The 15,813-nt window shown below is 36.3% G+C and overlaps 3 protein-coding genes across 3 annotated transcripts; 2 read left to right on the top strand and 1 right to left on the bottom strand.

Moving 5' to 3' along the window:
* The first annotated feature begins 627 nt into the window (after positions 1-627).
* LOC113565473 (gamma-interferon-inducible lysosomal thiol reductase) lies at positions 628-1,619 on the top strand. Its single transcript, XM_026987588.1, has 3 exons — positions 628-800; positions 865-1,206; positions 1,366-1,619. Exons 1-3 carry the CDS (start codon positions 696-698, stop codon positions 1,606-1,608), a joined length of 690 nt encoding a protein of 229 aa, XP_026843389.1. The 5' UTR covers positions 628-695; the 3' UTR covers positions 1,609-1,619.
* A 45-nt stretch (positions 1,620-1,664) lies between these two features.
* On the bottom strand, positions 1,665-4,068 carry LOC6597987 (NHL repeat-containing protein 2). Its single transcript, XM_026987587.1, has 3 exons — positions 3,882-4,068; positions 2,619-3,826; positions 1,665-2,560 (listed from the first exon to the last, which is right to left on the bottom strand). Exons 1-3 carry the CDS (start codon positions 4,066-4,068, stop codon positions 1,787-1,789), a joined length of 2,169 nt encoding a protein of 722 aa, XP_026843388.1. The 3' UTR covers positions 1,665-1,786.
* A 1,870-nt stretch (positions 4,069-5,938) lies between these two features.
* LOC113565462 (metal transporter CNNM4) lies at positions 5,939-15,287 on the top strand. The gene is made up of 8 exons (XM_026987522.1): positions 5,939-6,342; positions 10,296-10,629; positions 10,699-10,887; positions 10,975-11,190; positions 12,566-12,739; positions 12,828-13,473; positions 13,539-13,805; positions 13,910-15,287. The coding sequence occupies exons 1-8, from the start codon at positions 5,954-5,956 to the stop codon at positions 14,446-14,448; spliced, it is 2,754 nt and encodes a 917-aa protein (XP_026843323.1). The 5' UTR covers positions 5,939-5,953; the 3' UTR covers positions 14,449-15,287.
* The last annotated feature ends 526 nt before the right edge of the window (positions 15,288-15,813 follow it).

Here is a 15,813-nt window from a genome sequence, read left to right as displayed (position 1 = left end):
TGACGACAGAAAGTACGCGATTTAAGAAGATTAAGATATCTTAGATGCAACACCTGACGAGCTGAGAGTAACAGCATGCATATTGAAAATTCAATTGCTAATGGTCAAATTTTTTGCACCAACATTTTGAAAAATGTGTCGGGAAACAGGTTCTGTTGTTCCGATGTTCTGTTACGCGTAAACATTTTTTTTCTTGCCAATGTTCTGATAGCCAAATAAGGCTGGGTCAGCTGTCTGCAAGAAAACGAAAAATATTGTTGCCCGGACCAGTTATTTCCGAGCCAAATTTGAGCTTGTGTTAAGAACCATTTTTTAGAGAAGACACAAGCTAAATTGCTCTGGCAATTTTTTGCAATTAAGATGAGCCCGGCTAAATAAGTCCTTTTTATGAATTTTTCAATTTGTGTATCGAGCTAAAAATCAGCTGAGAAAATAACTTTTATCGATTTCGGATTTCAGTTATCGGGCTACAAATCAGCTGAGAAACAACCTTCGTGTGTACAATAGTGTGCAACTAAGTACAATAAAATAGTAAATATAAATAAATAAATAATATGCATGATACAATATATAATATATATAATCAGTGTAATGTACATGTTACTTTTTCGATATTTTACTTTTTAGCTTTTTCCACCGCCGATTCATACCAATTGAACTACATGCACACATTAAACCGCACATGAGTTTCTCAAATGGTTCCGACACGTAAACGTATAGGGATAATTATTTGCGTAGTCGTCATACTCGGCTGTTTGCTACGAATTTTACTTATTAATTCTCCCCTGCCAACATTATCGGTAAGTACACATGTAAACGTTTTGTTTTTTTTATTACTACTGACTTAATTTCCATTCTGTGCAGGACCAGGAAAATTATCAACGGACCATTGGAGCGCCCGTGCTAGTTAAGGTTTTCTATGAGGCATTATGCCCAGACTCAAAGTACTTCCTTACAAAACAGCTACTTCCAGCATACGAGGCTGCTGCACCAATAATGGAGGTGCTACTTGTTCCTTACGGCAAGGCGACAACAAGTGAAAACGATGGCAAATTAAGTTTTGATTGTCAACATGGTCCTACAGAATGTCAGGCAAATATATATCACGCGTGTGCGTCTGAAGCAATTGAAGATCCGCTAGTTCGGTTACAGGTTGTATCCTGTATGATTCGAGACAATCGTTCCCCTCAAGAGGCAATGCGCAAGGTAATTATGGCGTGATGCTCCTCAAAATATTATATTGTGTAGGATAGGACCATAAAAACATAGTATAACCATTGATTTTGGAAATAGCCCATAAAAGTTATTAGATAACAGGAAAAAACTAAAATATTCCATTGGTGGAAACCAATTTATCTCTTCCAGTGCGCGAAACAGCACGTTGATCTCGTACAAAAATGTTATGACAGTAAGCATGGATCAGAGCTGCTGAAACAGAATGGAGAAGCCACACATTCCCTCAGGCCACAAGTAACATTTATTCCAACTATAACAATAGATGGCTACCAGGGTAGACAGGCATCTATTTTAAAAAACTTGCTTTTTGAAGTGTGTAAAGCTGCCGGTGACACAGATCAAGCTAAACAAATATGCAAAAACACTGTGTAGGGCAATTGTTTCCAGCACAAAATACAGCATATTCTATGCTTAAGAGACTACAAAGATTATCATTTTAACCAACTTTTAATTCTAACAAAACATAAAAATATGTAAATACACAATTTCAATAAAAATAATTGTACATATAAAAATATATATATATGTGATTAAAGCTCCTTTAGTTTTGTCATGTGCTTATAATTGAATGATCGACTTGAATATTTACATCATGGCTTGCTATGTACTCTTCCACATTGGGCTCGCAATTTACAGCAATTAAGAACCTTTTCATAAGGCAGCACTTTGTGTCGCACAGATTCAATGCAAATTCAATAGTAAATATAGGGTTGTTTTCGCTGCTAAAATCATTTTTCAAAACTTGTGCCTGCAAGTTACACATTCCATTTTTCAGGCATCCAGATTTTTGATTTACCTCCAGTGCACTATTCAACGTTCTTATCGTCCATTTTTGTGGAGCTTCTTCTGTAAACTTAAGCTGTGGTGAAAGTCGAATGTTAAAGTTAATCGTGCTCTTTCTACTACAATGCAAAGGCAACGCACTAAGCATATGTGGTTCGCCATTCTTTGGCAGAAGTTGCGGAGCATCTGTTTCACTAGCACAATCAACTTTGTTAAAATCTAGTAAAAATGGTCGGGCTTTTAAAGTTAACAAATCAATTATTTGTATGGCGTGATTATTAGTATCTGAAACCAACAAATTCCTCCCTTCTGCGTCCAAGCATAGTCCAGCTGGCTCGTTGAAAATCAAAGGCGTGCCTCCTTGACTCTTTATAGCCAACGTCGAAACACAGTTCGTCTCCGTGTCAATAACTTTAATTTTATGATTATATGTGTCAGCCACATACACCTTGTTGTCCGCATCACTATGTGTAACTCCAAGCGGATGTTGAAGTTTTGCATTAAAAAGCTTGCCATCGACATCGCCGAACGCAAAAAGGTTCTGAAAATTTTAAATATGTACGTGTTTTTAATGGTCGTTTCTTAATAATACAACTTACCAGGGGGTTGCGATCCCCTCCAACTACTGGCATCACTTTTCCATCAATCATGGATGCCTTTCGTATGCTAGAGCTTTCGCTGTCAGCTATAAAGAGAAAATCCTTTGACATGGCCAGGCCAGAGGGCTGCGCAAATGCAGCGTTCTGTGGATATGAGTTGTTACGATTTTCCTCCAGACCGTTGCCGATTAACGACACACAGCAAAGTGGTTCGAACTTGCGAAATTTCCACCATATAATACCTTCTGGAAAGTATCCCCAAATCTGGTGGGTTCCGGCCATTGAGATAAGTATAATAGTTTTTTCAGGCACATTACGCTCGTCAAGATGAAAAGACATATCCATATCACGTGTGCGAAATACAGCCAAATCCCAAGGCGAAGATAAAGCCTGCAACGGCCCTACACGACCACCAATCCGTTCGTTTCCTTGATGTCCTGTACCAGCAAGGGTTTCTACTAATTCATTTTCTAGCGATATTTTTCGGAGTGCGTGATTTTCGGTATCGGCAACAATTAGCGTGCTCTCATTAAGAAATGCCACGCCCTGAGGACTATTAAAACGTGATAGAGCCAATTTACCATCAACGAAGCCAGCCTGAAGACCTCCGATCTTATGTTCTACGACACCATCAGCAGACACCACAAGTACCCGATTGTTACCAGCGTCAGCTATTGCGTAGCGACCTAACGAACTTCGAGCAATTTTAGCGGGAAAACGCAAACTAGACGTCGGATGCAAATGACTTGATAGCTTCATAGGTAGACTGCCTAAGTTTATTTTTTCCTGTCGGCTAAAGAAAGATAACGCGGCACCAATAAACTCCTGCATGAATATCCCATGTCCTTCACCCATAAGTAACAACATGGGCAAACCAGTCGGACTCAACACCATTATTGATGGCCAGCAGCGTACACCAAGAGCACGCCACAAAGCGGAACGGGAATCGTTTACAATGGGATGCGTGATTCCATATCGATCTACAGCAGACAGTATGTTTGCAGTAGTGCGCTCGTTCTCAAATTTCGGACTGTGTACACCGATAACTACAAGTCCGCTTTCAATGGGAAATCGCTCTTCTAGACTATGCAGCTCTGGTAATACGTGCATGCAGTTTATGCAACAATAGGTAAAGAAGTCTAGAACGACAACTTTTCCGCGCAGACCTTCTAGAGATAAAGGTTGACTGACGTTAAACCAATCCAAATCTAAGACCATATTAAATAAATATTTATACAAAATTATGATTTCATTCAAACTCACCTGATTCAAATTCAATGTTTGTAGACTTTAGCTTAGCAATGGAGTTGTCGTCGTCCCATCGCTCAAGATAGTCAATAAGTACTTTCACTTTTTCTTTCTCTCCATTGGTGTTGCGGTATGTTTGCTGTAACTCATCTGTTATATATGTAACGATGTCGATTGGCGGTAGATCGTCGGAGTTATCCATTTAAATAAATTTTTAATTCTGAATGGTACAAAGAAATAGTGGAGTATATATATTATACATCAATATATCGATATATAGTGTGATATTTATCGTTTCGGTGCATTCATAAATAAATTCGACAATATTTTTAGAGGGGGAGGTCATGAGTGACCAGCACAACCAAATAAGTATGTAAATATTTAGGGTATTTCTTTAATATTGTCAGAAAACATATGGCACATTATTTTTGTATAATGTCGTTACAAATATGTTTGTATGTTACAAATGTTTTTCCAATAATTGTTTCAATTTTCAGAACCAATTTTGTTGGTTTGGTGAATATGAAATTCACTATCACAATTGTCAGCACATGAGATGTAAACAGACGAAAAATTCTAAGTATAGCATTGTTAGTATAACAAAATAATAATATAAGTGCGTGTCACATGTTGCAATAGCAGAATAGCAGAAAAAAAGAAAACGATTTGATCATCGAAATGGCTATTGAAACGTGACCTAGACCTAGACCTAGACGTGACTTAATCACAAACATTATGCTATCTCTTTCTTCGCAGAAAATTTGGGAAAGTCCAATGTCATAACGCTATAAACAAACACAAACAGTGTAACCGTAGAGTATGTGCACTCGGTCACACTATGCCCCGAGTGAAATATATGAACAATTTTGTCGACAAAAAAATTTAGCTTAGCTTTATATTTAGCTCACATACCCATTACATCTGCATTTTTAGAGTATTATGAAAGTTTTTGAAGAATTTGGCACCACGGAAGAACTCTTACAAGTATAAAAGAAAAACCAGCTGATGACAATAGCAATAACAAGGTTTTGGTCTGAATTGTGAAATTTCACAATTTGAAATAAATAAATTGGCGATGGAATCGGCTATAATAAAACTAAACATATCAGAACTATAGAACTAGAACGTTACTTTTTGGACGCCCTTAAAAGTCTTGGTGCTTGAATTTGCGGAGTATCAGCAATGTTGTAATTCGAAATCTTTATAATGGGATATACTCCACTTCAACTTGTGTATTTTTTTTTGTGTTTAATAGCTGCAAAGTAATAATATAAAAACGAGCGTGAACGTTGTCTGGAAGAAGGACTTTTAATATTAATGTAAAGAAATAGGGTATAAAAATGTCCATACCACCTATTGACAAGCAACAAGTGTTCAAATTACGTAACAGTTCATACCATTTACGTGCTTTACATGCTTTTATTTTCGATTGACCTTTGCCTAAACCTTACTTACATGCAAACCAATGAAGAAGAGTTCTTAAAATTAGTCAGTCTCGTAGAAAATTTATTCATCAATCAGAGAAAACGATGTGTTCAAAGCTGAAGGTTCCAGCTAGCTAGTAATATTAAGCCAAAAATCAAAATCGAAGAATATGATTTCCAATCATGGAAATCACGATTAACCCATTGTAGAATAGTATACACACAAAATACACACCACGAAAATTATAAAAATTGATGAAGTTTAGCGCAGATAGTGTGGTAAATTTTTTTAAAAATAAAGAGAAGGGGTAGGATGCGTCTAAAAGAAGAATTAGATATATGTATTATTTTCCGCGCTTTAACGCAAGTTGTTTACCTGTTTAGATGCAGGGAGGTTAAGTGGGTTAAGTTCTCTCTTAATCGGTATATTTTGGTATTTTTCCAAGGGTCAGACCGTATATATATCAATAAATCCGCCTGCTGCTGCTGCCCCAACAATATTTCTCGCTTTTCTTGGGGAAAAGAAGCTCGTTCCGTTAATTATTAGAAAATATTTTCGGAAAAAAGATCACCTATAAATATATATAGATATATATATAAAATATATATTAACATATCGATATACTTTGTTTGGGATTGTCGTTTCGGTATAAATTACGTAGTATGGAAAAAAGTAAACATACATTTCAAAAACGGACTAAATGGACAGAGGAATGTAAAGTTAAAAACAACTTTAGCATTCTGGTAACAAATTTAAGGCTCTTAAATTTCGTTTTCCAAAAGGCTCTAAGCTTGAGGTCGCGTGTGAAAAATGAAAAATCAATCGGTCAAGAATGCTTGCTGCTTAGTTCGTTAAAAATGAAAAGCACACATTTCGCGGTCCTAATTACTATTCTCGTTTTTGCTAATGGTGCAAATGTGGGCCTCTGTTCCGTATCAAAAGGTGACAGTGCTAGTGCTGAGCCTTCAAAAATACCCTACCAAACCCTAGAAAACAGTAAAAGTGTTGACTTAAGATGGATGTCGGTGTCGTCATCACAAAATCAAGCAAGGCAAGTTCTCGCGCAAGAATAGTGATAACTAAAATGTCTGTATGTGCATTCAATTCGACAAATACATATGTACATAAATATGCCTGCATGCACATAGTACCTACATACATATGTTTGTCGGCGTATGCTCATATCATTAAGTAAACATAATGAATAGCCCTGGCTCTTGCTTCGATTTCGCTTTCTGTCATAGGGCTTATATGTGCATATGTATATACATATGCACATAGGTATGTATATAGAACATATTTATCAGGATTTTTCTTTGCTCTGCTGACATAATAACAGGTCGGAATGATTTTCTGGGTAGCGTTTTCAGCAAGTTTACAAGAACGTTCTTTAGGATAAAACTACTTTAAAAAAATTAATTTTCAATTATCGAACGCTACATAATGTTCTCGTAACCAAAAATAGCTACTTTTATATTACGTATTCGTATGATCCGTCCAAGGTTTTGGTCATAATTTTTTAAATATACACATACACTTATGTACATATGTATGTGGCCGTATTATTTAGTATGTAACAGTTTACAGTTCCATTTGAGAACAAGTAAGGGCTCAGCTGTTGCTCAATATTTTGTGTGTGCCAAGTACAATCGAAAAAGAAAAAACTATGGAAAAGCACTTTCAACTACAGCTGTTTAGGTTTTTTTGCTCACATCTTCCGAATATATGTAAATAAAGTGTTGTTTTCCAAAAGTAGGTCGAATTAGATTAAGAATTAAATAAGTTCCTCTTCCAAGGACGATCGCTCTGCTATGGCAGCTACAAAATATAGTGGTAAGAATTAGATTCTAATTATCTGAGTTATGCATGTATTTACACATTAAATTTACTTTAAAAATGGACACCAGTTCCGATAGGAGCTCAAGACTTAACAAGTATATACGATGTGTATACAAATGTGTACTGTAGGACTCTGATAAGATTTCTTCTCTGCGTTGCTTACTTCTGACCATATTCTGGAATATCCTATTTAACATCTATTTGTATACATATGTATGTACGTGTATGTATGTATAAATATATTTCTTCCTTGACACACACTTTTTTTGTATATTCTAAGCAACTTACCAAACTCTCTAAAGCATTTCGTCTTTAAATGCATGATTCGTTTAAATGTACGTCACAGCCAGCGTGACCAACATGCTTTCATACATATGTACGTTCTTGATCAGCTTGGGCTGCTTGCGTATACCAATGGCGAAGACACGGGATGTGTCCTAAAAATATTATCATCTAAGTTAATAATTGTAATAATTGTAACTTCTTAGTGATCTTTCTTCCGCTTAAGATTATGGCCAAATTATAATACAAGCATTTTAGCTGAAAAGCGTGTCTCCCCAAACAATACTCGCATGTACAAACATACATATATTTTTTAAGCGTGGGGAATAATTTTAAGAATCATATTACAGATATAAGGTCGGAATTACTTGAAATCAAGGATGGAACAACCATTACGGTGAATTATGATTCCCCATCAATCATCTCACAAATCAAACGGTAAATAAACCTTGAAATCAAAAAAATCAGAAAAATATACTGTAGGAAAGCATAATTATTTTGGCATATAGTCAAGTTTTAATTGAATATTAGTGCCGCACCATTGAAAAATGAAGCCCAGCAAACGAGAAAGAAGTTTTAAAAAAAGAAAAGTGCATATATGTAAGAACAGGTGCAAAATATCACGAATAAGGTAAAACGACGATGTTTTCAACACTTTCGTAGCTGTTTCAGATCCTTAGCTTCATCGCTTAAAAATGTTCTTTAGAAATATTAAAATTACCAGATATTCTTTCCAATTTTTATAATTATTTTACAGAAAACTAATGATTCTCTCAACTTTAATAATAAGACAACAAATAATGATAAACCCTATTTTTTAGAGGAAATTAATTTCAAATGTATATCTAGTACAAGATTTGTATACCGAAATTGACCATTCAACCTACAGTATCGATACGAGCCAAATATAAATTGATAATCGCGAGTAGGCAAATGTGCACTCGCAACAAAGTTCAACTTTCAGAACGTGAAATTTACTAAATTAATACTACAATTTAATTTACGAAAATTTCTTTACTTGCTCAGTAGATAAGATTTTACAAGCTGAAAAGTCCGAAGGTCCCACTGTTCAACGCTTCGAGTCATTTTTCTGATTTCGGACTCGTATCGGTGGTATCCGAAAAAATCTGGATTTTGTCAGTGTTAGCCAATGCTCTTGCTGCTGATTCATGATTGTGTATGCCCATGGCTATGTTTGCACACCCATATTCTTTTTCTTTCGAGGAGAGAGAATACATGTACATACATACAGATGTTCATATGTAGGCTTATACACGTACATAAGTACAGCGCACCAGCAACACAAATGAAGTGGAATGGTTTCTTCCAATGATAAAAAGTCTCTTGCAAGAGACTAGAACATACAGGGGTTCCTAGAGCCCAAGCTCAGGCAAACCGATGGACGGACATTTCGTGTATTCTTGGAGAGGATATAATGTAATTATTCCGCATGTTGTTTCATATATGTATGTACATATGTATATCTTCATATGTATGTACATACATATGTATGTAGCTCAGACCAATTCAATTCACATGCGACGGCTGTACAAAGTCGTATTAGTAGCTGCCCCAAAAAACGTGGATCTGAAAATCAATCTTTTCCTTCTTGCTTTAACATGTGTATGTATATACCTATATATGTATGTACATCTAAGAGATTACGTTGAAAGTGATAAGGGATATCTGATAGTGACGCTGAGGATAGGTTCATTTTTAGTTTAGTTTAGTTTTTGGGTAATGACGCAGGTTAGTACTTCATACTTCGTATCTCTATCTTCACTAATTGTCATACCTTGATCAGTACTCGAATGAAATGCTGCCTCATAAAGGGGCGCAGCAGCTACGGAATAAATTATTTTCGTACTTCGCGAAATAGGGATGAAAAAAGGCAATCGACGATCAGTTTAATCTATATATCTAAAACATAATGTTAGGCTGCGGTCACATCTAATTCTTTCCTATGGCAACTATATGAAAACTGTATTAGTCAGCATTTGCCAAAAATTAATCGAACGTCTGTAACTTGCATTTTCTATAGTTCGAACTAAAACGGGTGGCAGCATTGTTCAGGACGTTTAGGTAAAAATTTTTTACATGCGAAAAAACAGCCGAAGTCAATAGAGACAGATTTCCATATACTTTTGTCCCGATTGGCATATTCATTTCACGAACTTTGATGTGAAAACCTTTTAAATAAGCAAAAATGTACTATTCATATTTATATTAGATTGGAGCGGAAAATGGATGTGTGTAACGCCCACAATGATTCGTCTCCCCATGAAGTATTCTATATTCTCGATCAGCATCAATAGACGAGTCGGTTGAGCCATGTCTGTCTTTCTGTCTGTCTGTCTGTCCGTCTGTCCGTCATTATGAGCGCCTAGATCTCAGAGACTATAAAAGCTAGAGCAGCCACATTTTGTATCCCGATTCCTGTGATATCGCACTTGTACAAGTGTATTTCAAAATTTTCAACACCCCTTCCGCCCCTGCAAAGGATGAAAATATGCGGCACGCTCAATTTTAAAGATGCGAGAAAACTAAAAAACTAAAATGAAATCGCAGGGGCTGCGCGACGCTTTCCACGCGCCTTCTCATTCCCTCTCTTCTCCTCCGGCGGAGTAGAGCCATACTTACTGAGTATCGGGTATAAATGTAGTCGCTGCCCTAGCTGCGACTCCCAACGTAATAAATCCATCAATGATCCCCGATCAAGTTGTGCTTGTGAACGCGCCGATTTTCTCCCAATGGGTAAGATAAATTAGCACCAAGAGAGATGAGTGATGAAGAAGAATAAAATATGCATAGATACTCGTACTGGATACCGTGAAAATGAAAATGTAACTTTTTTAAATTTATTTTTGCACTTGTTTATTTTAGCATACGTATTCGGAGGGAGGCCGTAAACCCAATTCGAATTTTTGGTATACGATTGGAAGACGGTACAACCGAGACGAACGATGGCATACCAAGTGTATTGACTGAGAAAGACCACAAGTTTCGAATTTTTGGCAATGGTTTACAGAAAAATACTCTTATTACATTCACTAATGAGGAGAATGATTACGGAGGTCCCTGTCTGAAGCCGGCCACTGACCTCTTTGCTCCCTTAGAAGTCTCCAGCGATGGCTTTTCGGCCACATACTCGGTTAAATTTCCAGCGGCCAGTAGCATATATTACATTTGTGCTAAAAACGCAGAGGATACAAAAGATGTGAGTGCAGGGTTGTGCCTCGAAACCTTTGAAGACCATCTAAGTATAATTGTAAATTTTCACTTACAGCACAGCACAGCTGTAACCACTACACCTCTTGAGCATCAGGGGAATTCCAAGTGGCTGAAGATAGAAACGCATGAACCATTCTTACCCATCTGGCTGGCAATAATGATCATCCTAGTTTGTCTATGCTTCTCCGCCTTGTTCTCAGGGCTTAATTTGGGCTTGATGGCCATGGACCGCACCGAATTAAAGGTCTGCCACTCTCTACTAGTGATAAGCGCGACCGTTGAACTAAATCTATCTTACCTTTACCTATATATATATGCGTGCATTAATTAGATACTGCGAAACACTGGCACGGAAAAAGAAAAAAAATATGCAGCAAAAATAGCCCCCGTCAGAGATCAAGGTAATTATCTGTTGTGCAGTATTCTCTTGGGTAATGTGTTGGTTAACTCAACCTTTACCATTCTACTGGATGGTTTAACGTCTGGACTTTTTGCTGTTATATTTTCCACACTGGCCATCGTACTCTTTGGTGAAATAACGCCTCAGGTGGGTTTTTAAATTAATAATACTAAGTTAACCATCAAATACCAATGCTGTTTTGCGTCTAACTATTAGATTTTACTGTACTTGAGTGGGTTATTTATGCAAATAACTGAGAGACTCCGAACGAAATTTGTTTAGCCAGATTCGGCAGTTTCTTTTAGGAATAAATTATATCACTCTTCAATATAATTGGGCTCATTGTGGTAGCATGAACAAGAAATGTGGAAAGGGTCAACAAAAAATGCATAAATTTTATATTAGCTTTCAACATAAATAAATATTACCAGAGAGTCAACAGGGTACTAAGTAGAATGAATCAGTCGAATCCTAAAGCAAAGGGTTCACTCGAAACACGAAAGAATCTAAGGATTTTATGGATAACACTACTGACCTTTTTGCTACCTCAAAATTTTTGAGTTAATGTCAGTGAAACCGCTCGTTCCCTTCGATCCTTGGTAGAATAGAAGCGATAAACAAATGCAAAGCCGCGTTAGAGTGGTCCAAAAAAGTTTTGAGACTTGCAGGTTTTTCCACGCATCCATTTTGTTTAGAGTTAGTTCTTTTTGTTACATAACTTAAGTATATTACGTCTGCTTGTGTTGAACTTTGCAACTCGGAAAAACGACTTTTGTACCGTTCGGCACCTTTGGCTCAGTATCGTTTTGAATTTGCTCGAAATACGACCATTTTTGTTTACAAAAAATACCACAATTGTTTATTTGTAACCGTACTAATAGGTTATATGAGGGTTCCAAACGGTACGAAACGGTTAAATGCAATTTTGGGAGGTTTGGTCCAACGGGTTCACCTTAACCGGTTATCCATACATTTACAAACGACACATATAACGACGCTTAATTAATCGTAATTACCTATCCACATAAAATATAAAAGCACAGGAAAAAATTCTGTTTCGACTTTTCAAAAGTTTTAAAAACCAAAATCTTGAAGGATAAAATTATAAATCTTCATTTGAAAACTTAATATTTTCCAGACGGTAAGTTGAAGCTACAATATGTTTGGGTAAAATTTATAGCGGCATTTACCAGCTTTTCAGAATTGCAAAGTTCAGTAACCAGATGTAAGATACTTAAGTTATGCAAAGATACAAAACTTCTAAAAAGGATTACACAAAAAGCCGGTTTCCAAAAGTAATAAAAAACCTTAACATGGAAAAAATTCATTAAAATAATTCATTAAAAAAATTTAAGGCCCCAAATCTATCAGAAAAAGTCGGTTTGGTTCGAAGCGAAAATGTGGTGGTGCATAGTGTAATTAACGGTAACTACATCGTACACATATGTATTTTTAATAATATTTTGGAATTTTGTAATGTATATGTATAAGTATTACACAACATGTTGTATTCATTTTACAGGCTGTGTGTTCAAGATATGGATTGGCTGTTGGAGCCAAAACCATATTAATAACAAAAACTGTAATGGCTATAACAGCGCCCCTGTCGTACCCTATTTCTCGCATTCTCGATGCGTTATTGGGTGAAGAAATTGGCAATGTTTACAACCGAGAACGATTAAAAGAACTTGTTCGTGTAAGTACCGAATGCAATGCCTGCCACAGATTTTCCAAGACACATTTCTACAACTATGTACAAACAAAATTGATCATACACTGTATAGGTCACAAACGATGTCAACGATCTTGATAAAAATGAAGTGAATATTATATCGGGAGCTCTGGAGCTACGCAAAAAGACGGTAGCAGACGTGATGACACACATTGATGATGCTTTTATGCTTTCATTAGAAGCTGTGCTTGACTTTGAAACTGTATCTGAAATCATGAACTCTGGCTATTCCCGCATTCCTGTCTACGATGGAGATAGAAAAAATATTGTGACTTTGCTCTACATTAAGGATTTAGCATTTGTGGATACCGACGACAACACTCCACTGAAAACATTGTGCGAATTCTACCAAAATCCGGTTCATTTTGTATTTGAAGACTATACCTTGGATATTATGTTTAACCAATTTAAAGAAGGCACAATAGGTCATATCGCATTTGTGCATCGCGTTAACAATGAAGGGGATGGGGATCCCTTTTATGAGACCGTTGGGTTGGTTACTCTCGAGGATGTAATTGAGGAGCTTATCCAGGCGGAGATTGTTGATGAGACAGACGTGTTCGTTGATAACCGCACAAAAGTTAAGCGCAATCGTTATAAAAAAGCAGATTTTTCAGCATTTGCCGAACGCCGCGAGGTGCAGGCCGTACGGATATCTCCACAACTAACACTGGCCACCTTTCAGTACTTAAGCACAGGTAAAAAAAAAACAGTCTAAATGGGACTATTGGGACTGTGAAACGACTACAAAAAACTCTTTCAGCTGTTGATGCGTTTAAAAAAGATGTCATTTCGGAACCAATTCTCCGGAGATTACTCAATCAGGATGTTTTTCACAATATCAAAGCGAAAGGAAAAAGTAAAGACGACCCTAGTCTGTACATATTCACACAAGGCAAAGCTGTCGACTTTTTTGTACTTATATTGGAAGGCCGTGTGGAAGTCACTATTGGCAAGGAAGCTCTGATGTTTGAAAGCGGCCCATTTACTTATTTTGGCACCCAAGCATTGGTCCAAAATGTAGTTATTGGTATGTTGAAGTTTTGTTTGTTACAAAGTTATTTTGTGCATGTACATATTGATGATAAAGGTTTTAAATTGATTTAATATTAAAATACAATCTATGTTTTCTAGATTCTCCGACGCAAATGGGATCTTTACAGTCGCTGAATATGGATTCTAAAATTCGACAATCCTTTGTACCTGATTACTCTGTTCGCGCTATATCAGATGTGATATACATTGCAATTAAACGGGTTCTATATCTTACTGCCAAAAAGGCCACATTATTGGAGAAAAGTCGTAAATCCGGAACATTTTCAAGTGAGACATTTGACGATGAAGTGGAACGTCTGCTGCACTCGATAAGTGAAGATGAAAAGCCACGATTCTTAGCGGCGAATCAGAGCACGAGGGCTTTGTCTAAGCCCAACCGAAGTTTAACTTCGTCCCCAACGAATATTGATTTATCTCATGACGAGAAGAGCAATAGTCCTAGTGTGCACAATCAAGGTGACCAAAGGATTGGCAACACTGAACCCACGGAGGATGCCTCAATGAGTAGTCTAGTTGCTTCAGATGTAGGAGACCTTCAAAATGGAGAGCAGGATGACAGAGATGCGACCGCTGCTTCCACGCCTCTTCTTCCAAAACTAGAAGAGCAGCCCAAATAGGCCTAAGCCCCAATAGCAATTTCAAGGCACATTTTATTTATGAGCTTATTGCAGAAAATCAAATTTCCCGTAACTATCCATCACATGTTCAATTCCAAATTCGAAAGAAGCATGCCTGTTTCCGCAAATATTGTTATTATATGATATTATTGTTTGTTCTGTTCTTTCTTTTTTATCCGAATTTAGTCAATCGTTGTGTAATGACGGATTATGTTGTGTTTATGTTTGAAAAGGTATTAATTGGGACCTTTTTGCCTATATTTGAGAAATCAATGGCTACATCCAGCTGTAGTGCATTTTCGTAATACTAATAAGCAAACAACAAATATTTATATATATATAAATGTACTACATGTATAATGTGTTACCTCGTAAAATACGTACTTAAGATGTTAATTTGGCTCCGCCTTTTATCCTCACTTTCTTGCACTCTATTTCTATAGAATGTGTTTAAATTTATTTAATGCTTTAAACTGCATATATGTTCAAAAGCTTTAATAGCATATCACTCTAATCACTCTCTATCACTCTAAAGCTTTCAAAAGCCTGCAGAAATGGAGTCCTAGTTCATAGCATAGCCATAGCCCCATGGAATGCCTATAATTACATTATGTTATTTTCACTTCAACTACTGTATTAAAAAAGCAAAAGCATAGGGGCTTGTGAAAAACTAAACTCTTTTCGTTGGCCATTATTGGACATTTATTTAAATTAAATTTTAAAAAACACATCAACAAAAAACACAAATCGATGTAAACATACACACACACATACTCTATGAAAATAAATCGCTAGGAACAAAATAAGAAAAAAACCCAAGTAAAGCATTGGTACTTCAATTTATATTCGTTTTTGTATACAAAGCTATTCCTTAATTGTTAAAACTGTGTCCCTCGTTATCGATTTTGAATCTAGAACCATTTTTTGACAGACGACCTATAATGCTATAAATCCTCAATCTTGCAGATAGATTTCAAGTCCATGTCATTAATAAATATTTTGTCCCTTCCTTTCCTGTAAAGTAAAATACATACATATGTGTATATTTGGCTGTTAGTTAAAACCTCGAGTTTAAACGGAATATACTGACATTGAATACGAAGATGTTACTCAGAATTTTATATGTAACTAAGAACATTTTCAATTGATTAATTATAGTGAAATTAAAGAGAAAACTATTTTGAAATTAACTCTATTATTCTCGCCGTTCAATCGAATCGAAGGATACATACGTCTTACCTTAGCAGCTAATTCCTATGGATACGAATTATAAGGAATGATAGCTTTGTTGAGGGTCGTCTGGAAAATACGGAATGTATTATTAAAAGCCACAGAGATTTAAGGACGGAAATGTCAGAAGGTAGC

Source organism: Drosophila persimilis, unplaced genomic scaffold (assembly GCF_003286085.1).
Source record: "Drosophila persimilis strain 14011-0111.01,24,50 unplaced genomic scaffold, DperRS2 tig00000124-arrow-pilon, whole genome shotgun sequence".
Classification (NCBI taxonomy): domain Eukaryota; kingdom Metazoa; phylum Arthropoda; class Insecta; order Diptera; family Drosophilidae; genus Drosophila; species Drosophila persimilis.
This window is presented reverse-complemented; position numbering and strand designations above follow the sequence as displayed.